This window comes from Panthera tigris, chromosome C2 (assembly GCF_018350195.1).
Source record: "Panthera tigris isolate Pti1 chromosome C2, P.tigris_Pti1_mat1.1, whole genome shotgun sequence".
Taxonomy (NCBI): Eukaryota; Metazoa; Chordata; class Mammalia; order Carnivora; family Felidae; genus Panthera; species Panthera tigris.
The window spans coordinates 5,450,788-5,476,395 of NC_056668.1; the positions used below are offsets into that span (position 1 = coordinate 5,450,788).

The 25,608-nt window shown below is 41.7% G+C and overlaps 1 protein-coding gene across 1 annotated transcript in view; it reads left to right on the top strand.

Annotated features, from left to right (window-relative positions):
* DSCAM (DS cell adhesion molecule) overlaps positions 1-25,608 on the top strand; it is a 763,813-nt gene that overhangs the window by 473,521 nt on the left and 264,684 nt on the right. The window contains exon 10 of the mRNA XM_042956621.1: positions 20,360-20,638. Coding sequence (XP_042812555.1) covers positions 20,360-20,638 — 279 coding nt within the window. The remainder of the gene's footprint in view (positions 1-20,359; positions 20,639-25,608) is intronic.

Here is a 25,608-nt window from a genome sequence, read left to right on the forward strand (position 1 = left end):
GAAAGAAGGAACATATTATTTTGTGCAATATTTCATTATAGTTGCCTGGTGAGAAATAGCCGTCAGTGAGTGGGGAAGTTGAAGGGATTTGGGATCTGCACTGCTACAGGGAGGTTGGGGAAGGCTTCTCTGAGAAACTGACATCTGATCAAGGACACGGAGGTGGGCAAGATAGCCAAACATATACCCGGGGCAAAGAGCATTCTAGGCAGAGGGAACACAAATAGTCAGGGGTGGGCCTGGCAACCTAGAGAACTAGTAGAGAGGCAATATGGCAGGAACAAAGTGGACACAGGGTAGAGGTATGCTCAGAATTAGCAGGGTCCTCTCATGGAGGACCAGGGCTGGGCTCGGAGGGTTTGAGTTTTTCCTTTGAGTGAGATGGAGGGGTGATCAGAGATGTCAGAGTAAACAGAGATGTCACCTGGCCTGGGTTGTAAAAGGGTATGCCTGACTTCTATTGCTGAGAAAAGGCTGAAGCCCAGAAGGGACAGAGAGGGGGTGAGGAGAAGACAGATTCTGGATATATTTTGAAGGTCTCCTCCATGGGATTCCCTGATGGACCGGATGTAGGTGTAAGAGGATAAAATCTGGGCCTGAGCAATGGCAAGACTAGTGCTTCTGTCAGTTGAGCCAAGAGAAGATGCAGTGAAGCAACTTAAGGGAAGAAATCAGGAGTCTACTTTTGGATGTACTGAGCTTGAAACATTAAGTGGATCCACTAAATAGACAGTTGGATAGATAAGAGTGGAATTTAGGACAGCGGAATCTTAAGCAGATTTGGAGACATCGGTGAATAAATAATGCATAAGACACAGGCCTACACGTGACCATCAGGAGACTGTGTACCTCATTGCAGATTTTCACTCATATAGACAGATTTATCAATCCCTTAGTTAGACTCACAGTAAAACCTGTGCACCAGATATCTGAAGCTAAAGTCTGATGGAAATTCGTACAAGAACTGTTTGAAATTTAAATCTGTATCTTTAAATTTCCTCGATGAGGACAGATCAGTGTATCAACCATGATCCTATCGATTGCAAAGCACAGGAGCTCATTCAGACTGGTTTAATGGCAACTACTACAGTGTATGGGGGAGGTAGGGGTGGAGGTCAAGGTTGTATTGAACTAAACTTTGGGAGGGGCAGAGAGAACGTAGGCCTTGGGGGAGGCCTGGTCTAGACCTTTAATTACCATCTGAAGCTTCTGATTCTTTGGTGTTTCCCTTTACACATCGGCTTCGTTCCCTCTGAGCAGCCCTTCCATTCGGCAAGAAAACTGGCCCTGAGCGTCCCTGGGCTCACATGCCCTTTCCCCAGTGGTTCCACCTAGGAAACTTGTAGGGAGGGATTCTGGCTCCCTCCCAGGAACAGGCCACCACCCATTCCTGGACCAGTCACTGTGAGCAGACCTATGGGGTGCCTGGACAGGCTGCCCACTTACCCCCATACGTCCACACCAGGGAGAAGGTTGCACTTATCTAAAGAAAGAGGGACATGAAAGCAACAGACATTGCAAGCTGTCTCAAGATAGTGAATTAAAACACGAACGGAGCTGATCATGACTTCTGAATGTGTATTCACTTTACTTAGTAAAATGTGCTCGGTAAACAAAGGCCCCCAAGCAGGTCAACACCTCAGAAAATAAGTTCTGTCCAATAGCTAAGAATTCTCCCTAAAGGAAACCAGCCCCAGGGCCAGAAGAATGATGTTAGGCAGCAAACGCCAAGTAAAGACCATTGATAGAAAGCATGGGGGAAGGGGCCAGGCGGAAGGAAGACGTCAGGTGCCGCAGGAAGTCAGACGGACAAGGGGACGAAGAGAGCAGAAAACCCTCTAGATGCGGGATGACGTTGAAACCAAGCAGGTCTTGATGAAACCTACAATAGACGAATGGACAAAGCAGGAGACGTCCCCGGCAGTCTCTGATGGTAGCCTTCTGGACGGCAGGTTACACCTCCATGGAGCCCACCATATGAGACTATCACACACTAACAAAACATTTGAGGGGAAAAACCTTAACAGTGGGTTTGCCAAGAAGCCTGGACTACTGAACTTGCTCAAAGAGGTGTTGAGTTGGTGTTCATTGGATGTATATAGCTTTTCACGCAGATGTCTTGGCAGAGGAGAGAGTATAGACTTTTGGTTAATCGTTGCTTCAAAGCATGTTTTAAAAGGAGCATCTTGTGAACTAAATACAGTTGTCGGCTATCAGTACTCTAGCACATCCCCTTTACTTTTATTTAATTTCATCTCTTCTGTGTTGACTGATCAAACTGTAGACACCAAAGGAGGAAATTGCAGGCTGGGCGTACCAGGATAAGCCGGCGTATGTCTGTGTGGGACTTCCCAGATGAAAAATAATACATTCTGGGTTTCTGTGTATCACCTGACATCCCCTTTCATTTTTTTATTCATTGGTCACAGTTACCTGCATTGCACTGCAGCAAAAATATTTAGAGTAATTCAGTTTAACACACTGCTTGCATTTCTTGCTTCAGATGACTTCTAACTTTCAATATATAGTAGTAATTATACACCATGAGCAATTTTAGCCTTTCCTCAGATGTTATTAGAAAGGTTGTAACCGAACTGACTTCTGAACATTTACATTTGGATTTTAAAATGTTTTGAAATGAAATATGTAAATTAAGTCACACTCCAGTGGCCGGGATTGTGGTCTATCAATGCTTTTAAAAAATTAATAACCTTTACTGATTTCAATTAAGATAAAGGTTATGATAAGGGAAGAGATAAGAAATCAACTGAATGATAGGAAAAGACAGATTTTTTTTTGCTTTGTGAATCAGGATTGAAAGACAGTCTTTTCTTATTTTATTTATATAAATAACAGCTCGATTACCTTTCTGGTTAGACTGCACAGTGAATATTTTATTCGGATAATTTCAGAAGAGCAAGTGTGATCCCTCACACGTTGGCTTCCTTGGAAAGCAGGCACACTCATTGCTGTCAATAATGCCACAAACTTGAGGGGGGGGCACACCATTTCCGTCTTGTTTCCAGGAGGTTCTTTTTTTTTTTAAACACTGAAAGCATTGTGTGTGTGTGGGGGGGGGGGGGTGCGCGTCTGTGTGCGTTTATTTCAACAACATTTGGAAGCAATACTATTTTCCAGCCATGTCCTTTTTGCTAATAGTCTTGGCCCTTTGCTTATTTTGTAGCATTGACTTACAACTTTGAAAAAAAAAAAAAAACTTCAAAGATCGATTTAAACACCACGTTAACTATTGATAATGCCTACAACGTAAGCGGTTCTGAATTATATTAACCAACTACAAGCACCATTGTGCTGCTTTCGAGCATGTAGGGAGAAATGAAAGTCAAAATCCCTTCACTTCATTTCAATTTAACAAGCAGGGTTATATTTAACACATTTCAAAGCTTTTCTTCCTCATTTTAGGTGCCACATTGAACTTGAACAGTGCCTAATTGAGTGTTTTAATTGCTAGGGACCAGCACTGCCAGGAAAGTTAATTGGCTGCTACATAAAAATGTCACCTTCTATTTATATTTATATAAAACTTTATAGTTTACAAACACTTTCATATGTGTAACCTTAATTAATGCTCACAGTGACTCTGTAATGTACATAAAGCATGAGCAGAGAAGCGGGATTAAGAGCGTGCGGGAGGCTTGCTCAAAGCTGTCCAGTAATGTATTCGGGATTCAAATACACGTCTTTGGGTTCCAGTGCAGCCCCGTAGTGGGCCTTAGAAAAGCAATCGGCATTGCAGTGGGAGGCCACGGTGGAGGGGAAGGAAATCGAGGCAATGAACCCGAGAAGAAAGCTCCTTGAAAAGTTAAGAAAGAAGATTATGTAACAATTAGGGAGGGCGTGAGGTTATTGAGGGCTTAATTTAAGAGAGAGAATGAGAACTAGTTACATTGATGAGAAGTAAAAGGAGGAATGGGTTTGGAAAGTGAGGGTGGGTAAGGACCCGAGGCGACTCCAGAAGTCCTCGCCTGGGTGACCGAGAGGCTGAGACAGGGAGCCTACGGTAGTCATGGCTTGGGAAGGGCTTTTGGAGAGTGAGGTTTGGTTGACAGCCTCTGGACCACCGTCCTGGATTCGGACCACAGGGACTTTGAAACGGGGTTTGGAGGGCTCCAATGAGTAGAGAGCGACAGTCAACACTGTAAGGGGTCAAGAGTGACTGAGGAGCATCAGGCTTTCACAATGCTTTTTCATGAGTTTTTAAAAATCAGTGTTGGCCAATAATGAGATGAGATGATGATGCTCGAAACACAACAAGAGCGATCACGGACATTAGCTCCCCCTTAGCTCATTTCACCGTGATCGTGGTGGCACTTTCCCATCCTAATGGGAGACACGCCTTTCTCATGCCCTGCCTCAAACTGAGGGAAGAATTAGGCGCCGTTGGCAGTGTTTCCGGCCTGACAGTAGAGACCTTTTGCATTCTGCCCCCTGACAGGGACAAGGCTCTGCACCAGTTGACGCGTTCTGCCCCCAGCACAGCTCTTTGTCCTCCCCTGCACCTGCTCTGTGGCCACGGCGATCTGGCTAGTGCTGCTGTGGGTGCAGCTGGGGAGGTGGAGGCTGAATTAAAAATGGGGCTCGGCTCCCATCTCTGAGCGAGCAGTCGGGAGTCTGCCTGCCGATGACATCATTCTTCGGGGGCTCCTGACAGCTGATGCCGTTTGGTCCCTTTGGCCCCAGGAGAGGCACGGCTCTGTGCGCGGCACCATGGGCAGGGCCATCCACTCCGGACATTTGCCCCTCTGCTGTTCCAACGAGGCTCGGGACCCACCTCTGTCAGGGATGACGTTCTTCTCTCTTTATCGATAAGCTCCGCTTGCTGCTGGGGTCATTGTTAGTATTGTTTGGGGGGAAACGCGGCATTTCCAGGCTAGTTTTCTCTTTCAGGTGCCTCATTAAAGTTGAGCGGCGTTGAATGTAGGGTCCTATTTGCTGGGTCTCGCGTGGCCTTAGACTGTTGTCATTCACAAAATTTTTGCACTGATTGTCAGCAACTGCTTAGGGAAGGTATAGTTTCTCTTATGAATAATATGGGAGAAAATAGGCCTAGTAGAGGAATGTAGGGTAAGGTGGTAAATGTGCATTCCTTTTGTGGGACTTTGTGGTTTCAAATGGAGATTTACATTCTTTTGGTGACTCCCAGGGTGACAAGAGAAGGCTGATGAGGTGGGGGACTTGTACCACCCCCCCCCCCTTGATAAACTACCAAGGAGGAGTTCAATGGGTGCAGGTGGCTGCATTCACTCCCCTGGCTGACGATTTACGCTCTCAAGCTCCCGCAGGAGAGAATGACTCTCCTTTGGTTAGGATGTCAGAATTGAGCTCTGAAGTCAGCTTGACTGTCTTCTTCAGACAGGTCTGTCCTAGAGGTGGAAGACCTTGTAATCCCCCCTTTGATTCTGGAAAATGAAGCTGGTACCTTTCTTCAAGGGAATCCTTCGTTAGATTTTTTTAGAAATGACACCCCAAATTGTTTTTCTCTCAGTAGAGGAAAAGGAAAAACATTATGTATTGGATTTGTTACGAAGTCAAAGAATGCAGGCTTTTACTCAGTTAAAGCTAAGATTGTGGAAGAAATAATATTTTGCAATACTTGGGCTTGTTAAACATGGGAACGTGGAGAAGGAGAGAATTACGTAGGCATGAGAAAAAAAGAAAGGATGACAAGAAAATTATGGCACTTTCCCTGCCTAGCCCGTAATCAGTCTCTTTGCAAATATACACAAGTGTACGTGTACCTATATCCAGCACACGGTAAAATACCCTCAGGTCGTGCTTAAGTAATATTTTTCTGATAATATTTTAAGTCAGGAAAAAAAAACCCCACCTCTCAATTATTGAAAATCATGCAGTGGGATCTTTCATGTGGATTGGTACATATTATAACTATATAACTTTGTGCGCATGTGATATATAACATAAATAATGCTTGCGTATTTTATTTATACTTATATATAAACATAAAATATATGCATGGGTTAAAATCATGTATAAATATTTATATTTATATGCATTGGGTGCCTGGGTGGCTTAGTCAGTGAAGCTTCCAGTTCAGCTCAGGTCAGGTCTTGATCACAGGGTCATGAATTCAAGACCTGAATTGGGCTCTCTGCTGGGCATGAAGCACAGAAAGGAGGTTATTTAAAAATTAAAATTATTTAAGATTATTAAATATATATATACACACACACTATATTCATATATAGATAGACATATTTGAGTATATATAAGAGATGCCTGCATATGCATAAATAGATGATACAAAGGTAAAGCCTTAGGGATATTAGTGAATGTGGAGTTCACCTAGATGAGACTACCGTGTGATACTCACCTTGCCCTGGACGGAACCTGCATTTTTCCCGACTCTGTCTGCACAGACTTGTGCAGTGCCCCACCCTAAGCTCTGAGCCCGTCCTGATTCTGCACAGCCCACGATCACCGTAGTTCTTCCTCCTGTCGGATACAAATCTGCCTCCTCTCGCTGTTCCCTTTTTCTCTGGTCCCATTATTCCCTCCAGGGTGGCACCGAACAGCTGACCCCCACCTCCCCGGAAGCTGCCTACTGAGTATTTATGTGTGTATTTATTTTTGTGTGTACTTAATATACTTATTTTAAATCTACTTTTTAATGCCCTTATTAAGATAGACATATAAATGGGGGCGCCTGGGTAGCTCAGTTGGTTAAACATCTGACTTCAGCACAGGTCATGATCTCACAGTGTGTGAGTTTGAGCCCCGTGTCCGGCTCTGTGCTGACAGCTCAGAGCCTGGAACCTGCTTCCGATCCTGTGTCTCCCTCTCTCTCTGCCCCTCCTCTGCTCACGCTGTCTCTCTCAAAAATAAATAAACAAAAAAAATTTGTTTTAAATAAAAACTTAAAAAAAAAGATAGACATATAAATGTATATTAAAGCATGCAGAGTAAACCTTTTTGATGTTGTCCCCCAGCCCTTTGACACTGTGCCTCGTGCTACGATGAATATTCTAGTAGATGTGCCCCTGTGTGATATTAACTTGGTATCACTAATGACTGCAGAGCACCCTCCAAAATACACTTTAGGCTGCTCCCAGCCACACACAAGAGTCCACATTTCCCCATATCTGTGCCAGTGCTTGATATTATCTGCCTTTCACAGTGTTGCAGATCTAATGCCTGTGGATTTTATTTTAATCTGCTTTTATTCCATTACTACTGACGTGGAGCATCAAACTCTTCATTGTTAGATATCTGGGTATCCCATCTCTGAATTTCCTTGGCCCAGCTCGACATCATTTTCCCTGCGATTTTTTCCTGCTTTGCTGTAATTCTTCCATGTAAATTTGAATCTCTTATTACATAGAAATGGTTGTGAGTACCTTTTTCACGGCTGCCTCTCAGTTGTCTTCCATGGGGTCTTGATTCAGAAGTCCCTGAGCTCATGGAAGATCTATTCCTACACTATTTTCTGTGTTCACTCTATGTTTATATTTCCACTGTGCACATTTAGGTCTTTCGTCCACGTTGAGAACTGTAGATACAACAGAAGTGGGTGTCAGTTTCTTCTTTCTCTGTATATTGAGACAGGTTTCCTAATACCATGAACTAGATGACCCATACTTTCCACTCTTCTCCATATACCGAGATACGACAGTGGTGTCATCACAGACAGTCTTAGTTTTGTGACATGTGCTAATGCTTTCTTTGTGGATCTCTTATCCATTAAAAAAAAAAGTTTCTTCTTAACATTTATTGGGCGTAAATCTGTGTATATGTGTTCAATTACATTTAATAGTTGTGTTATGTGTCATCTCTAGCTTTTTTTTATCCCCTTCATTGATCAGTTATTAAACTGGGTGTTAATATTACTAAGTATAATTGTTGATTTATCTATTTTCTGTCATAATCTCTGGGTTTTTTTTTTTTTGTCTTCAATTATCTACTGTATGACTCAAAAGTTCCTCTTCTTGCCTTCTTTGTTTCACATTTTTCCTAGGAGATCTTTTCTCATCTTTAACTCCTGTTTTTCTTTAGTCTTTTGTTTTATGATGTTTGGATCCAATTTTTTTAAATTTTTGTTCATTTTTGAGAGAGAGACAGAGCATGAGCAGGAGAGGGGCAGAGAGATAGGGAGACACAGAATCGGAAGCGGGCTCCAGGCTCTGAGCTGTCAGCACAGAGCCCGACACGGGGCTTGAACCCACGTATCATGAGATCATGACTTGAGCTGAAGTTGGACTCTTAACTAGCTGAGCCACTCGGGCGGCCCTGGATCTAAGTTTTAATCATGTATGTGTGTGCATGTGCGTGTGCATGTACGTGTGTGACTTTTGACACATGTTTAACACCTGTATGTTTATTTTAATTAATCTGATATCAAAGGTTATTTTAGATTTTAATTACATTGTTAGCCCCATATTTTCCATTTAATCTCTATTTCCTGTTCTCTGCTTTTACTTAGAACTAAATAGACTCACTCCAATACTGGTAATTAGATTTATGATATGATCTGTTTAGGCTAAATGGTCATAAATATGCCACAATCGTATTTCCATACAGATGAAGTTCTTTGCCCTAGCTATTCACTTCAGTCACAGAATTTGTTAATTTATTCAAGAAAGAATCAGTTGCTTGTGTTGTATATTAATCTAGGCGCGGGGACAGCATACCTTGGTTCTGCAGACCTGACTTGTTCAAGTTGTCTATGAGTGATAACAAAACCCAGAGGGTTTTGCTCTACCTTTCACTCAAAGACGCAGAACATGTCACTGCTGATACCCATCTAGTGTGAATCCTCACCATGAAGAAATTGACAAAGAGAGTTCCAGAGACTGATGCATGGACACACATCTGGTCTGACTACGTGGAGAACTGTCTGTGTAATCAGTTCTGCAAATTTATGATGATGTGAATATTGTGTGGACGGACTACCAAAACAAATATGCTGTTTGTCTATTTTCAGGCATTTAGCCATGTTGCTCCTTCATTATATCACTAGTTCAGTGCCCTGAAATTTGTCAGAGAAATTTAATTGACTTACAGCTTCATTGCAATGGTGTAACTACCTTTTTATACCCTTGTTTCACCATGACGTATTTCGACCTGTTGCTCAAGAAATGTAGCAACTTGAAGTCAGTTATAATTAATAACCAAGCTTCTGAAGAAGGGTGACCTTTTCTAAGTCAGGGTCATGGAAAATACTCCTCAAGTAAACAGATGACTGACCATCATTATAAAACAGCTGCTTGGAAAAAAAGGAACAGGAACTAAGTTTTAAAATGAATGCCTGTGCTCTTTTGAATCTTGCCAATTCTTGTCATGTAGCCTCACTGTCGTCACCTCTGGTTAGAGCCACATGGCTTTGCTTCCATGGATAATTTATATAAGCAAAAGCAAAGTACTTGCAATCCACCTGGATGAGTCTTTTCTCCATCCGGATTAGTAAAACCTGAGCTAGATTTCATTTTCTTTCTTTTTTTTTTAAGTTTCTTTATTTTTGAGAGAGAGAGCACATGCACACGTGGGGGAGGGGCAGAGAGGAGACACAGAATCTGAAGTAGGCTCCACACCATCAGGACAAAGCCTGATGTGGGGCTTGAACTCATGAACTGTGGGATCGCGTCCTAAGCCAAGATCAAGAGTCGGACGCTTAACCAACTGCACCATGCAGGCGCCCCTAGACTTCTATTTTCTTGAAGCCATGATGATTCAAATAGCTTTTCTTTAAATATTGGAGATGCAGTCTACTCAGTTTTATTACCAAGTGTAAATGTGTTGCTGCCCTTCACTGGGGGAAAAGCAGCCTGACACCCTCCTCGGTCCAAGGTGACTCTTCATTGTAAAATACAGAAATTCTCATGAATTCTCGAGTTGTTCATCATTTGTAAATGTCAAATGAACTATTTACTTCAGCATGATATGGTTATGGCTATGAAACACCTTCCAGGAAGAAACATCTCACACGACTAGGATCTAGAATCTCCTCTGGAAACCACCCAGCTCCTTCCAGCCCTGGGTTGATGATAGCATGGGTGACCCATTCTTCTTGAAAAGTGCTTTGGAAGGAGACGCTGCCGTCCTTCTCAGAGTTGGTTGTAGTGTTTTTACATCCCCAAATTCCAAGCAGTCTGTCTTTCCTTTATGTCTAATTTGTATCTTCCTGGCTGACGGGAACAATAGTTTCTGTTTCTCTTCATTATGATTCCGCATTATGCCTTAAGGATGTTTTTTCTTCCTGAAATGCTTTACATGTATCCACTCTCATGGGCTTTAATTGGTAATTTTAAGCAATTTTTGAAAAAAAAAAAGTTATTTCTCTTACCTATCTCCTTACGTTGTCACATTTATGGCTCTATGGTTGTCGCAATCTGGCAGTCCAAAATACCTTGTTTAAAAATCATTGTAGAAGAGTTACTCTTATGTCTGCACTATTCCAAAGTTGTACTATTTTTACGTCAACTGAGCTACTCTGTTGGCAGGTGCTGAGCTTAGGAACATTTTGCTTTAGGCCTCATCTGCTAGGAACACTTTACCCAATATATGTAGTATGTAGATATGCTTGGGCACTCATATCTATGTGTGTTTTGATTTATATTTGCCATGCTTTCTTGTATTTCTGAGTTGAGGCTTTTGCGAGTTCTTGAGTACTGATTCCACTATTAGCACTGAATTCTTACTCATTTTAGTTCTATTTGACGTATATTCGTGAGCTTGTGAGTATCCATAACCCCTTAGGATAGACAAAATTTCAGTTCTGAACATCGGCTGAACTTGGGATACCGAAATGAATACCAACCAACCAACCAGCAAAGGAACACAGACTATTGTTTTAGGTAATGAGTAACAATCTTAAAATTACACTTCTAAACTATTTTTTTTTCTTGTGCTTCTATCAATGACAGAATGTTTCTATTCTATTCTGAAAGGAAGATACTTTCAGTCAAATACAGAATGGTCTCATTAAAAGAGAACCCAGCATATATGATAATTGTCTTCTGGTCACAATCTGAAATGAATAAAAACAACATGGATGGATGGATGGATGGATGGAGTATATACTGGCAATGTTACATACAGATTTGGTTTTGTTACTAATAGTAGATCAATTTTCACTGTAGGTGAGTGAGACTGCTGCAGATTCAGCTCTCCAGGAAGCAGTCTCTGAGAGAGAGAGGTTTTAGTGTGTATGGTGTTTATCAAGGTGTGTCCCAATAACCAGCACTATTGAAGGAGGGAGAGGAAGAAGGACTGGGCACAGGGAGGAGAGGAGCTGTGGTGCAGGCTGATGACAGCCTTACCATCCCTGCAGGGAGCTCTGGAGAAAAAAGGACTTTCAGAGCCATCATGAGTTGGGCAGAATTGTCCTTTTCAGCCAGTCATGGGACGTAGGCCACCCCGGAAAGAGTCTGTCCTTGGGGAGGTGGATCTCTGCAGCCGGAACAGTCTTCAGAGTGGCTGGTAACTGAAGGGTGCTGCCTGACATCACTCCCAGCACTCGGGGCACACATTCGTTCTTGAAAAGGAATCTGAGCCACGTGTCACCGGGTGCGTCAACTTCTACCACTTAAACAGATGCCAAACAGCTATCGATGTGCGTCGTAAACGCTTTTCCTAAAAATATTTTTTCCTTAAATTGCTCCCACTTTCTATGATGACATTAGCCCAATATTTCAAATAAGAAATGAAAAGGATCACGGTGTATGATGATAGCATAATCGAACTAGACTTTTGTCATCAAGATAATTTGTAAGCCAGAGGACCTCTTTAGTTCTTTGATTCTGTAGCAGGATTCTCACACAGAGAGTCATGACACCGAGGCCTTTTTCTTCCAGGAAGCAACTTCATTTGTGCCGGCATGGCTCAGTTGGGTTCCTACCCGAAGAACTGAGCCCCAAATGCCATGTGGCGTGGTTTTTATACATTTTTTTACTTTTCGTCTCCCATATATGGTAACACACAAACATGCAATCTGATTAAGTGGTCTCATGTTACATGGTGGTGAAGGATGTTGTCATGTACACGTATAGCTAGGTTACCTTGAGGTTTGTTTTTTTTTTTTCTTTCCTTAGAGAGGAGACCCTCTCTACCACAATTCCTGTGCCTTATTGAATGTATTCAGGGAGTATCTGTGCATTTACTGTGAATGGGCTGCAGTCAGTGGAAGGACCTGCAGACAAATAACCATTACGCATCAGCAGGTACCAGATGTCTTGAAAAGGGAGCAGCACGGGATGAGAAATATTTCCGCTCGCTGTGGGAGAGCAGTGGATAGACAAATAGGAAAACACTGATTTCAACACAACACCGTCAAAGAAATGTGTATGCAGGAGGTCTTTTAGGGACAGAGAAGATGGACATCTAACCAGTTCTGGTGCTAAGGTGGGATGGGAAGCCTGGAGTCAAGAAGAAGTCTCCAAGAGAAACTGACTTGAGTCTCAAAGGGGATCTGGAGCCTGAAAAAGTCTCCGAAGCAGCTAGCAACGGAATTGAGTGTTCACCGCAGAAGATGGTAGGAGTGGGAATGGGGTCCTGGGGGGGCATGGGGCAGAAATGGGATCAGAGGATAGTTCCCTACGTTCAGAGTCAATCAGCCCGAAACAAAGAATCCCCAGTGTAGGCAAGCAGCATGAGTCAGCACAGAGACAAGCATCAAGTTGCAGTGTCTGTTACCTTCTACTTGATCCTAAAAGCAGTGAAGGAATTAAGGCAGAGGGACGTGCTCACAACTATGTTTTAGGACATTAATATGGTGGAGGTCTGTAAGATCAGTTGCAGTGCAGAAAGATTAAAAAATTAGGGAGACCTGTTAGGGCACAATGGAAAAAGTTTTAATAAAAGATGATGGTGGTGTGTTTGGAAGAAAAGGAGCCAGACCAAGAGATACTGAAAAGTGAAGCAGAAGAGACACCGCAGCCCGCTGATCGTGGCTGGAGATCAAGAGAAATGCACAACGAGGAAGGCTTTTGTTATCCTAGCTTGTAGCTGGGAGGTTTTGTAAGCGCTAACAGGAACAAACACTGAACATGAAGCTTAGATTAAGGGAAACCTGATACTTTTGGTTTTGGATTTGAGATGCTTCTGGGACATCAAGATGAAAATATTAGCAGACATCTAAAGAAGCAGGCATGAAGCTTGCGAAGGAGTTTTTGGTTGAAAAATGTAGAAATAAGTCAGCTGGAGAAAGACAAGTATCATATGACTTCACTCATATGTGGAATTTAAGAAACAAAAAAGATGAACATATGGGTGGAGGGAAAAAAGAGAAGAGAGGGAAACAAACCACAGGAAACTCCTAATGATAGAGAACAAACTGAGGGTTCATGGAGGGAGGTTGGTGGGGAGATGGGCTAGACGGGTGATGGCCATTAAGGAGACACTTGTTGGGATGAGCACTGGGTGTTGTGTGTAAATGATGAATCACTGAATTCTTCTTCTGAAACTAAATTGTACTGTATGTTAACTAACTAAAATATAAATAATAATAAAATATAATGAAAAGTTAGGGAGAAAAAGAAAATGTAGATCGGGGAATCAGCAGCATGGAGTTAACATCTGGAGTGGAGGGACAGATGAGGTCATCAGGGAAACAGGAAGGAAGCAAGGCCAGGACCGGCGGCCAAGGAATGAGGTTTCCACCAGTGTAGGGTCAGTAGGGGGCACACAGTCTCCAGTGAATTGGAAGCCTCTGGTTTCTTTGGCATCTATTGGCCCCAACAATGCCCTTCATACACATCCTGCCCTCCTGAATCTCGGCCTCCTGCCTGTCCTTCTCTGGCAGGCATGGGCCCAGGACTGACAGCCTAACTTATGGTGAGTCCAGAGCAGCTCTGGCTCAGGAGATCACGCTCACATAGCAGTGCTCCATTGGCCCAGATGGCCATAACTGAATAAGTGAGGCCAGATCTTGACTTTATCTCCCCAACTCGCCCTACCAGTAGGAGTAGAGATGGCTCAGCACAACCTTGAATTAGAAGTCCTGGGCCCTTAGGCTAATCAGACTGTGAAACAAAGCCTCTCCTTTGTCCTTATCATCTCATTGTTATTGTATATTGGATCTATTTTCCTTTCTACTCCCTAACTCCTGGCTTGTCTAACATCCGGAGTGTAAATACATGTTGTCACCTGGAAAAGATATTTTTCAAAACCATTATGCAATTAAGACGTACAAGACGTTATTTATTCCACTAGATGTGGGAAGTGGGGATGAACGTGATACAGCTTCTGCCTCCTGGGTCATTCTACTGAAGGGAAGAGGCATGTGCAAAGACTGCTATGCTCATGCACCATACTGTGACCCTTTCCTCTATAGGATCTTAGCAGCAGGCTCGTGGAGCGGGTAGAGGAAGAGTGTAATCTTGTGGTGCGAATAGAGCAGAGAACTACATCACATGGGGCTAGGAATCTACAGTTTTGGAATCCAAAGCATGTTGTAAAGTAGCAGAATCGGACAAATAATCAGTCTTAGGAGTGGAGAGACAATTGAGTGACATGCTCCTCTCACAACGGCGCATGCTCCTCAGCCTCATCGTTTTAGAGTCACAGCTTGTATTTCAGCAGACGGTACGGGGCGGTAAGCCTATGCTTGTCCTGGGCATCTCCAGTGGGCATGTGGGCACCTCAAGTGCATGTGTAATCAGGACTGAACTCCCAGAGATCAGCCATGGGCTTTGCATTTCCATAATGGACAGGATCCACAGATGCAGTTTTTGGAGACTTTGTGAAACAGGCAAGATATAAAACAAGAAAACTTCTTGAAGGATAAGGAGAGAGAGTTTGTTGGACAGAACGGGGAAGAGGACATGGGAAGATGAGAATATTCATTGTTGTAACCAAGAAGACTGGCTTGAGGTAGGCTCTTGGAGCAGCCGAGACCAGAAGCTGTCAACCTGAGACTGTCTGGAGGCATGGGGCATTACAGCACAACTAGAAAAGAGATGATGAATGTGGACTTGATCAAATTATATATGGCGGTGCAAACTCAAACCCCATGCGTCTCGACATCCATGTAACATATTTGATTTTTCCCAGTGAGTTGTGGGCCCTGGGGCCAAAAAAATGGTAGGAAAAGGAAAGAAAGGGCGATGCTTGCTCATTGAGCAGCTTCTGTGCACCCCTGGGGCTCTGTGCCTGTGGTTCCATGAAGCCCTCACCAACGCTCATGAATTGTGCTCTTTATCATCACCTTACACATGAAGAAACTGAATCACAGACTTATAGAAAGTGGATGAGGAAAACACTGCAAATTACCCAAGATTGGCCAACACCCAACCCATGTATCTTTCATGTCATACTTCTCTCTGGGAAGAAAATAACAGCTCTTTTTTCCCCATAAAGAAGACTATACAACTAATTTTTGAGGGACAAGACAAAAATATATGAGCCTGACTTTAGAAAGAGTGTCTATAAATTAACATTTGGTTGCACTTGATGGTTCCTAACTGCCTGGGAGAGAGGAGCCCCACCAGTACAGAGAATGAAGTCACCAAACCTGGTAATTAGTGACATTTAGCAGATATTTATATGCTTTGTGAGGGCAGGTTAGGTCAACACCTGTTGTCGGTCACATTCCGCATTTCTGTTCCCGTCACATTACCACCTTTCACTGTCAAATAAGATTCAGAGAATTTAGCTTGAGAGGTGATCTAATGGACCAGATGTAGCAAGTGATGTGTCTCAAGCAGGTGGTTTGGCTCCACCAAAGTCATCGCGAGCAGTTTTTAATCGCTTCGTTTATTTTTTGCCTCTAATTTTATAACTTACAAGTGTACAGCAAGAGATTTGGGGCCCTCTAAGAAAATTTAAGCATTTTATACAGCAGACTTGTGTTCATGGCTAAAGCAATAGAGGCAGTCTATGTAGTGAGGTGAAAAGTGTCATGATCCACAAATCAGTCTGATGGTTTAGTCTGCATTTTATAAAGTACATCCTAATGTGGCAAGTAAAACAAATAACAAACCTGATTTTGACGTTATTCTGGGGAAATGACTTTTCCCGCTAACCAAATCCTCTTTTTTATCATGAAAATCTTTAACTCTTTTGGGTGGTTTTTTTTTTCCTAAATATATTTTAAAATATTTTATTTTATTATTTTTTTCCTTTACAGATATACCACTCAACACTTTATGTCACTAATATTAAATTATGTTTCTATATGTTGTATATCCATTAACAGAGTTTGACAGATTTTTATGCTTTTGTGTTATAAATTCTATACAAGAATTAAAGGTGGACTTACACATCAAAATTGCAAAATACAGTATTCTATACTTGCCCATAGATTTAATTTTACCAGAGAACTGCATATTTCCATATGGCTATGTGTTGCAGTCTAGTGTCCTCTTTTTAAATTTTTTTTAACATTTTTATTTATTTTTGAGAGACAGAGAGAGACAGTGCACACAGGGGAGGGGCAGAGAGAGAGGGAGACACAGAATCTGAAGCAGGCTCCAGGCTCCGAGCTGTCAGCACAGAGCCTGACGTGGGGCTTGAACCCACAAACCTTGAGATCGTTAGCCGAAGTCAGACGCTTAGCTGACTGAGCCACCCAGGAGCCCCAGGTGTCCTTTTATTTCAACTTGATATTTCAAGTTGATATTTCCTTTAGGATCTCCTGCAGGACAGCCCTGGTGACCTCCCTCTGTTTTGTCTATCTGGGAAAGTCTGTCTCTCCTCAGTTTTTGAATAACAGTTTTGCTGGGTGCAACATTCTTGGCTGGCTATAGTTAATCTATTAACTATAACTTACGATTCGGAGTATGCAACTTTAGGTATGTACTATGATTGCGTATTCATTGCGACCATGCTGGTGATGAAGCGCAGTTTGTCGCAGCTCAAAATGTCCCCCAGCTGCTGTGCATCTTGCACTCTTGGGTCTATGTTTTATAAAGTTTATGCCTGGTCCCTCACCCCCTTGCTTGCCAACTCTGCCTTCTCACTGAGCCCACATCAGTGTGTCTGCATTCTCAGAACCAGGTTTGGGCTAAGAATGAGATTGCTAAGAGTGTTATGATAGTTCAAAATGCAGTGTTGAGGGACGCTGGGGTGGCTCAGTCGGTCATGCGTCCAGCTTCGGCTCAGGTTGTGATCTCACGGTTTGTGGGATGGAGCCACTCATCGGGCTCTAGGCTGACAGCTCAGAGCCTGGAGCCCGCTTTGGATTCTGTGTCTCCCTCTCTCTCTGCCCCTCCCCCCACTCACACTCTGCATGTGACTCCCTCTCAAAAATAAATAAACATTAAAAAAAACCAAACCAGTGTTGAAAGCAAGAGATTATCCTTTGAGCACTGCAGGCGAGGGTGACCATGTGGGCTTCTGGGAGCTTGCTTTCACTGCATGGGAGGCACAGGTCTTCAGCAGTGTCTCTCTGTGGTTCAAGTTTCTGAAATTTACTCCCGGGACTATAATTACATCCCTTAGAGTTCTATAAACCAATGAATTCCAGAAGCTTTAAAATGATAGAATCTGTTTTTGCATTCTTCTTAAATTCTGATTCCTCTGTAGCTACTTCTTGCCTCTGTTCTTGAAAGTAACATGTACCTGCTCTGTCTCTATTCTAGAACTTTCTTTTGCTCTTAGAAGTAGACATCCTTGGGACACCTGGGTGACTCAGTCAGCTGAGCGTCCGACTTTGGCTCAGGTCATGATCTCACAGCTTGTGAGTTTGAGCCCTGCGTCGGGCTCTGTGCTGACAGCTCAGAGCCTGGAACCTGCTCCGGATTCTGTGTCTCCCTCTCTCTTTGCCCCTCCCCTACTCATGCTCTGTCTCTCTCTCTCTCTCTCTCTCTGTCAAAAATAAATAAACATTTAAAAAAATTTAGAAGTAGAAATCCTCATAATGAATAATCACTGACAGTCTACATCCTACATATTGTGTTCTTATTAGGCAAATCAAAAATATGCTGTCTAACCTTTCTTGATCTGGAGAATAGAAAGTCAGTCCTATTTTTCCTCTCCCTACTATAACTGGTAGAAATGGAGCCCTTTCCTTTGCCAAGTGACCTTTCAACTTAACTGTTTTACTTTTTCCTCATCTGAAAGGCTTACAAAATAGAACCAATGCTAAGCAATGGATTCAGGTGTCCTCGGATGTTTGTAGACCCCAGTGCTCACGTCGGCAGTACATATACTAAAATTGGAAGTTCATAAACTCCGTGCTAACTCATTCACACCTGACGGCAACCCCCTCCTTCTACAAATAAGGAAGTGAAGGCACAGAGAAGGGGTTAAAAACTTTATTTAGTAGCACAGCTGGACTTAAACACAGGTAGTCTGGCTTCGAAGTTCTTATCTCAAAAAAAAAAAAAAAAAGAAAGAAAGAAAGAAAAGATCTACAATTCAGATAATGAGCACCAAGCTCCTGAGTGCCTACATTTGTCTCAGTGGACTGACACTCAGGTTCCTATGTGTAAGGAACTAAATAAGAGGAAATGTACTTGCTTTTTTATTTAAAAAAAAATGGTAGTTTATTAAGTGTCAATAATAGGTACACGTGTAATAAACATTTATGCCGTTTGGGGCAATTTTAGAGAAACATGAGCACGTCTGCTACAAGTTGGTACTTCCCCACCCAATGTCAACTATGAGTAATCACAGCCTAATCCAGCCTGATCGTTTCTACCAGCCCCAGCTAGAACCTCATCCCGAGATCTTTTTCTCCTGGTGTCAGATTGACTCGTTGCAGATTCACAGCTGTAACTTTACCTTGAGAATCAGCAAACTGTCAGCTGTCACCAGTTTTGACATCGAATGTGCCTGGTACCTTAAGCTATTTTTGTTTGTTTGTTTGTTTGTTTCTCTGGTGAGACCTAACTTGAACCATTTATCCACTCACCGGTCTAACTCTGGCTGTATTTGCAGTTCTGAGTTCTTTCTCCCAAATGCTTTTGAAAGCGTATAGTAGGAGTAATAATAATATGGAATAGCAGAATGGCCACGGCTATGCTCTGTTGACATCTGCTGCCTATGACTATGCTTGAAAGCTCCACTGAACAGAGACCGAGGTGTTATGGTCATTGCTGTGTGGCCAGCACACACGGTGTTGTCACACGTATATCAGGAACTCAGTAGGCACTTCTTGTGTGAATGAGTGAATGAATGAATGGATGGATGGTTTCCATTCAGATGTTTCTCAGCTTGATCTCTTATATCTCCCCAAGCCTGATCATTGAAATGTATCTATAATTGATTTAGTGAACAAACTGTAGATACCCTACTATTTCATATAAAACCGTCTGGTATAATAACTGATTTATTGCATGCATAGTAATCTCGGTTTACAACCTTGTATATTTCCAAACTTTTGAAATAAAATTGGTAAAGTCTGAGCCCTCACTCTTTAGTGAACTAGTCCTATGGCCAAGGGCAAAGTAATATCTTTGAATAAGTTTCCCTCTTTACGACTTGAGACTCTGAATAACAACCCCATAAGGCCGATGGGAAGAGCATATTGATAACTTGCCCTTGATCCCATAACCAAGAAGTAACCATGGAAGGATTCAAAGTTGGCTTCTCTGGCTCAGTTTTAAGCATTTTATGACTTTGACACCCTGTGAGATCATCCAGGAGTGGTCCTGAGGCAAGAAGGTAAACAGAAGCTTATCAGGGAGATTAAATCAGAAAAGAGATTTCCAGACTGAGCTTGGCTGTGTCCATGGCTGGCCAGGTTGAAGGCTATAACCTTGTCCTCATTAGCAACACATCTCAGCAACTCAGGACATTGGCCATGGACAGTCCATAATTTAAAGTCATGCACATGGCATGTGTAAAATTGAGGGGTATAGAATGAAGACATGATTATCCTAACATAAAATAAGTCTTTTTCATTAATACTTGCTGTTAGTTGGGCATTAGTCCTAAAAAAAGCGTGTTTAACAATGAAAGTGGAATCTCTTCTTGAACAGGCTTAAAGTATACCCATTAGCAAGGCATGGGATGCATTAAACAGGGAATAGTAATTGTTGTGGTAGTATTAGTGAAACAGGAGAGAAATATTTTCTTGTACACATCATTTTCAAAAGCTTCTAAGGAAAACACAGACTCAAATGCCTCTTTCACAATGAATAGTACAGAGTCTGAAATATTTTTATTCAAAAATAATTATGGTATCTTTTAAAGTTTGTCGAAATAAATTAAGCTTGTTTGCTAAAGTACAAATTAAGCCATGCTTTTCATTTAGAACGATGAGAGAATTCAAGTAACAGGATGGCACAACTTCACCTCTTCTCCCAGCGCATGTATTTACATGTTATGGAAGTGACTCTGTTACTCTTTCAATGTCATGCAAAAGGGTAAAAGGAAAAGGGAACGTAGAGCGTGCGTGCAATTCATTAGCATCTTTCCTCTGTTACGTTTTCTTTTCTTTCAGTTCCACCTTTCATCCAACCTTTTGAGTTTCCAAGATTCTCCATTGGACAGCGGGTCTTTATCCCATGTGTTGTGGTCTCAGGGGACTTACCCATCACGATCACTTGGCAGAAGGACGGCCGGCCAATCCCAGCGAGCCTCGGGGTGACCATCGACAACATTGACTTCACAAGCTCCTTGCGGATTTCCAATCTTTCCCTCATGCACAACGGGAACTATACCTGCATAGCCCGGAATGAGGCAGCAGCTGTGGAACACCAAAGCCAGCTGATCGTGAGAGGTAAGTGGGATGTGTGGCATCAGCACAAATTCAACGATGCTCACGGAGTGCGTTCACTTGCAATAACGTGAAAATTTTAGACTTTGCAGAATCTGCTCTCGTCCCATTCAAATAAAACTCACAACTGTAGAAGCCAACTATAAACTCCGCTAACACCAAACCAAGTCTTTATTTACCTAAGATGTGAAGCTCCAAATAATTAACAGCTAAGAAATGCATGCAGGAAGAAGTGAGAGTGGCATTTAATTGATGAGTGAGGCTTTCCCTGAATTAGCCCCCAAAGTCCATAAGCTCCTGCTGTATTGCATTCACTCTACATGGCACTTTTTTATAAGAGTATTATTTAGATTGATGGCCTTAAAAATAATGCTTGTCGAATATAATTTGTCAAATCACACCTTTTCCAAAGAATCATAAAAGGATAACTTTTCTTTTTTTGTTATTTTTTATTATTTGTTTTACTGAAGTGTAGTTGACACATAGCAAAGAGTAGCTTCCTGTATTTTTTTTAGTTTAGTTCTAGAAATACAAAATTAGTTTCAGTTTAGGAATATGTTTTGTTCCTCTCTTCTGTTTAGCATCAGACCTCTCATTAATTTAGAAAGCTATGATAACATTCATCAAATTAAACGAAGTGGGGTGGTATTTATTTAGAAATTAAAATAGGATAGTCCAGGGGTGCCTGAGCGGCTCAATTGGTTAAGTGTCCGACTTCAGCTCAGGTTATGATCTCGCAGTTCATGGGTTAGAGCCCTGTGTCAGGCTCTGTGCTGACAGCTTAGAGCCTGGAGCCTGCTTCGGATTCTGTGTCTCCCTCTCTCTCTGCTCCTCCCTTGTTCATGCTCTGTGTCTCTTTCAAAAATAAATAAACATTAAAAATTTTTTAAAGAAATTAAAATAGGGTAGTCCAGCTTGTAGAAAATATTGGCAGGGGACTCGATGCATCTAAAATGTAGGCACCAGTCTACTTCACGTCTCTCTTCTAGTCACCAAATTCCCATGAAGGCTCCACTCCACATGTGCAAAATGAGCAGCTAGTGTTCTCTAATGTGTGTTGGGCACAGACATGTGGTTTTATGATTCTCCAAGAGCACTATGCATTCATCTCTGAGCACAGTTTTCACCCACATTATAAAAGCAACTGTATGAAATTTAAAGACTTATGTTAATGTTGATTACTTGCATTTTAAAGTCTCCAAATATTGGGCTCTCAGAGTAAGTGTTGGGAGAGGTTGATTTCCATTATCTTCCAAACATCTGAGCAGATCTGAGCAGATTGTTTCTTGATCAACAGATGCCTGTGTCTTTCCTCAGTCTTTGAATCTTGTCCCCATGACATCCTTCCTTCCTTTCTGGCTGAAAAGGAGTACATTTTCTATGTAATGGCCAACAAAAGAAACTGAAGTATACTTAGAATTTATATGAAGAAACCAACTTTGTATTTGTAAAACGTATTTTCCCTGAGTAAGACAATATATTTTCAGTCAGATGCTGAAAGTAAGTGTTGCAGATGAGAGGAAGCACACCTTTTGCTTAGTAAAATAAAAAGAAGCATCTTTAACAGAAGTGAAGAAGAAGCAAGGAGTAGCAGTGTGACATGGGAGAGAAGCGAGAAGGTCCAGATCCAAGGCATTCCAGCATTTGAGGTTCCAAAATAAGAGAAGGAATTAGCAAAGGAAACAGAGAGGAAAAAGGAGAAGCCAGTGAAGTAAGAGGAAATCCAGCAGACTATGAAGTCATGGAAGCAAATTAGGAAATATATCAAGAAACGCAGGTAATAAAGCATATACAATCCCACTGGAAATAGAAAAAGGCAATCCAAGAATCGGTCATTGAGTTTAGGGAGATGGACATTGTTTGTGACCATGAAGAGTGGTGTGGTTGCAGTGAATGCCTAATTAGAAGGACTAAGGAACAGACAGGGAGGTGAGTAAATGTGTGGGAATTCAAGAAAAGACAACTATTTTCATATTTTCAGACACATTGCTATGATGGGAGGCGGAAAACTGGTGAGGAAGTTGGAGGAGGACATGGGACAAGGGAAACTTACATGCTGATGGGAATGAGCCAGTAGAGAGGAGAGAAACGTGGCAAAGATAAAGAGGAGATAATTACAGGATCAAAGTCCTTGAGTTAGTGAATTGGAACTGGATTCTTTGCACCAATGAAGTATGTTAAAAACAGTATATAAAGAGCCATTGTGGGGTATTCTAGAAGACTGAACCAACCAAAATGGTTAGAAGTTTTAGGGAGGCAGATTTTGGTTCAAGTAACTTGAAAAATAAATTTAAAAATTTAATGAATGGGACTATCGAAGAGTAACAAGTAATGGATTTGTCCACCTATCATTTAAAAAAAAAACCTATAAAACTGGTAAAAAAAAAATATATAAAACAACCATTTCCAGGCAGTGGAAGGCAGGAAGCAGAGGGTTGTGATCCTGGAGAAAATGGAAATACAGGAGTTGAGCTCCAAAATGTACCCCAGCTCTCTGAGGCACTTTCCAAACCATGACAGAGGGATGCAGAACCCAAGTAGATAACTGTGATCTTGCTGGATGGAGAAAACAGATAGAAATTTGGAAACCATCGAAGTGTGAGATTTTGCAGTGCTGGGGAATAGGGAGCTATTCAGAGAGCTCTAAAAATCTCCTTGTGAGTCTTTAGCTAAATACTACACTTCACATGCATAGGATGAGACTTCATGAAATCTATCAGAGAACAAGTACCAGGTAGATGTGAGATGAATGAAGAATTCAGAGGCTACACAGTACTGGGATGTATTGGAGTTCTGAATAGCCAGAATAGAGAACACATGGAAATTCAGTTAAAATCTCAGAGGGGACACTAGGAGGAGAGCTAATCTATCCTTGGAATAGGAGCTATTCTAGACAAACCCTAAAAGAGCCTAAAAAGATCCTTGGTTGTATAAAACTTCGCCAGTGAATTAACTGCAAGAATAACATTCAACACTTTAAGTCAACAAAACCCATACTCTCAATAGCATAGCATATCCACAGTGTGTTACACATACTTACTAGATATGTAAAGAAGGAGGAAAATGTGAGCCATAAACAAAAGGAAAAACAATTAAAGTAATGGACTGATGGACACACAGATGTCCCAGTTAGCAGGCAAGGGTTTAAAGTGGCTAGCTACCCTCTTATTTCAAGGGTTCAAGTGAAAAGATACGTGCACTAAATGAGTGCACAGGGAACACAAGAAGGGAAATGTAAAATATTTTTTAAAACAAGAACCAGAAAGAAATTCTAACTCTGAAAGATATAATGTCTGAAATGAGAAATTCACTAGATCTATTTAATAAGATATAAAGAAATTGTGGTTTATATATACAATGGAATACTACTTGGCAATGAGAAAGAATGAAATCTTGCCTTTTGTAGCAACGTGAATGGAACTGGAGAGTGTTGTGCTAAGTGAAATAAGTTATACAGAGAAAGACAGATACCATAGGTTTTCACTCTTATGTGGATCCTGAGAAACTTACCAGAAGACCATGGGGGAGGGGAAGGGAAAAAAAAAAGGTTAGAGAGGGAGGGAGCCAAAACATAAGAGACTCTTAAAACCTGAAAACAAACTGAGGGTTGATGGGGGTGGGAGGGCGGGGAGGGTAGGTGATGGGTATTGAGGAGGGCACCTGTTGGGAGGAGCACTGGGTGTTGTATGGAAACCAATTTGACAATAAATTTCATATTTTAAAAAAAGATATTAAATACTGCAGAATAAAGGATTACTGAACTTGAAAAGAGGGCAAGAGAAAATACCAGGTATTTTCACAGAGAGTAAACAGTGCCTCACTGAGCTTCGGGAAATGTCAGCCCTTCCAACATATACGTAGTTAGAGTCAGAGAAAAAGGTTCAGGGAAAAAATATATATTTGAATAACAATGATTGGAAATTTTCCAAATGCGAAGAAAAATGTAAATATACATATCAAAATGGTCAATGAAACCCTCAAAAAATAAGCACAAAGAGAAACCGTGTCAGGGCTCGTTATAATTGTATTGTTAAAAACCAATAATAAAATATTAAAAGTAACCAGAGAGAGTTACCTGGATGGCTCAGTCAGTGAAGCATCCAACTTCGGCTCAGGTCATGATCTCATGGTGTGTGAGTTCGAGCCCCACATCAGGGTTTTTGCTGTCAGCACAGAGCCCACTTCAGATCCTCTGCCCTCCTCTGTCTGCCCCTCCCCCAGTCATGTGCACTCTTGCTCCCTCTGTCTGTCACAAATAAATAACCATTAAAATAAAAAAGTAACCAGAGAAATTAAGCTTGTTACATTCAAGAGGACCAAGTAAGAAAACTTTAGACGACTCATCGTAAACAATTCAAGCCAGAAGAGAATGGAACGGCATGTTTAAAGTGCTGAACGAAAGGTGTGGAGGAAGAACATTATCAATCTAGGATTCTGTAACCAGAAAAATATATTCTTTTTCTTTTTTTAGAAAAATATATTCTTAAAAAATGGATGCCGAATAAAGGCGTTTTTAGACAAGTAAAGGTTGAGAGAATTAATTACCAGCCAGATTTTACTACAGGAAATGTTAAGGAATGTTCTTTAGGCTAAAAGAAAACAATTCCAGGTGGAAACATCTTCAAGAGGAATGAAGAGCTCTTGATAAAATAAATTTATGGCTAAAGATAAAATATACCATATTATCATTTTCATTTCTTTATTTTTTTTCAACGTTTTTTTTTTTTATTTATTTTTGGGACAGAGAAAGACAAAGCATGAACGGGGGAGGGGCAGAGAGAGAGGGAGACACAGAATCGGAAACAGGCTCCAGGCTCCGAGCCATCAGCCCAGAGCCTGACGCGGGGCTCGAACTCACAGACCGCGAGATCGTGACCTGGCTGAAGTCGGACGCTTAACCGACTGCGCCACCCAGGCGCCCCCATTTTCATTTCTTTAAAAACATTTAGATGTTTAAACAACAATAATCTATA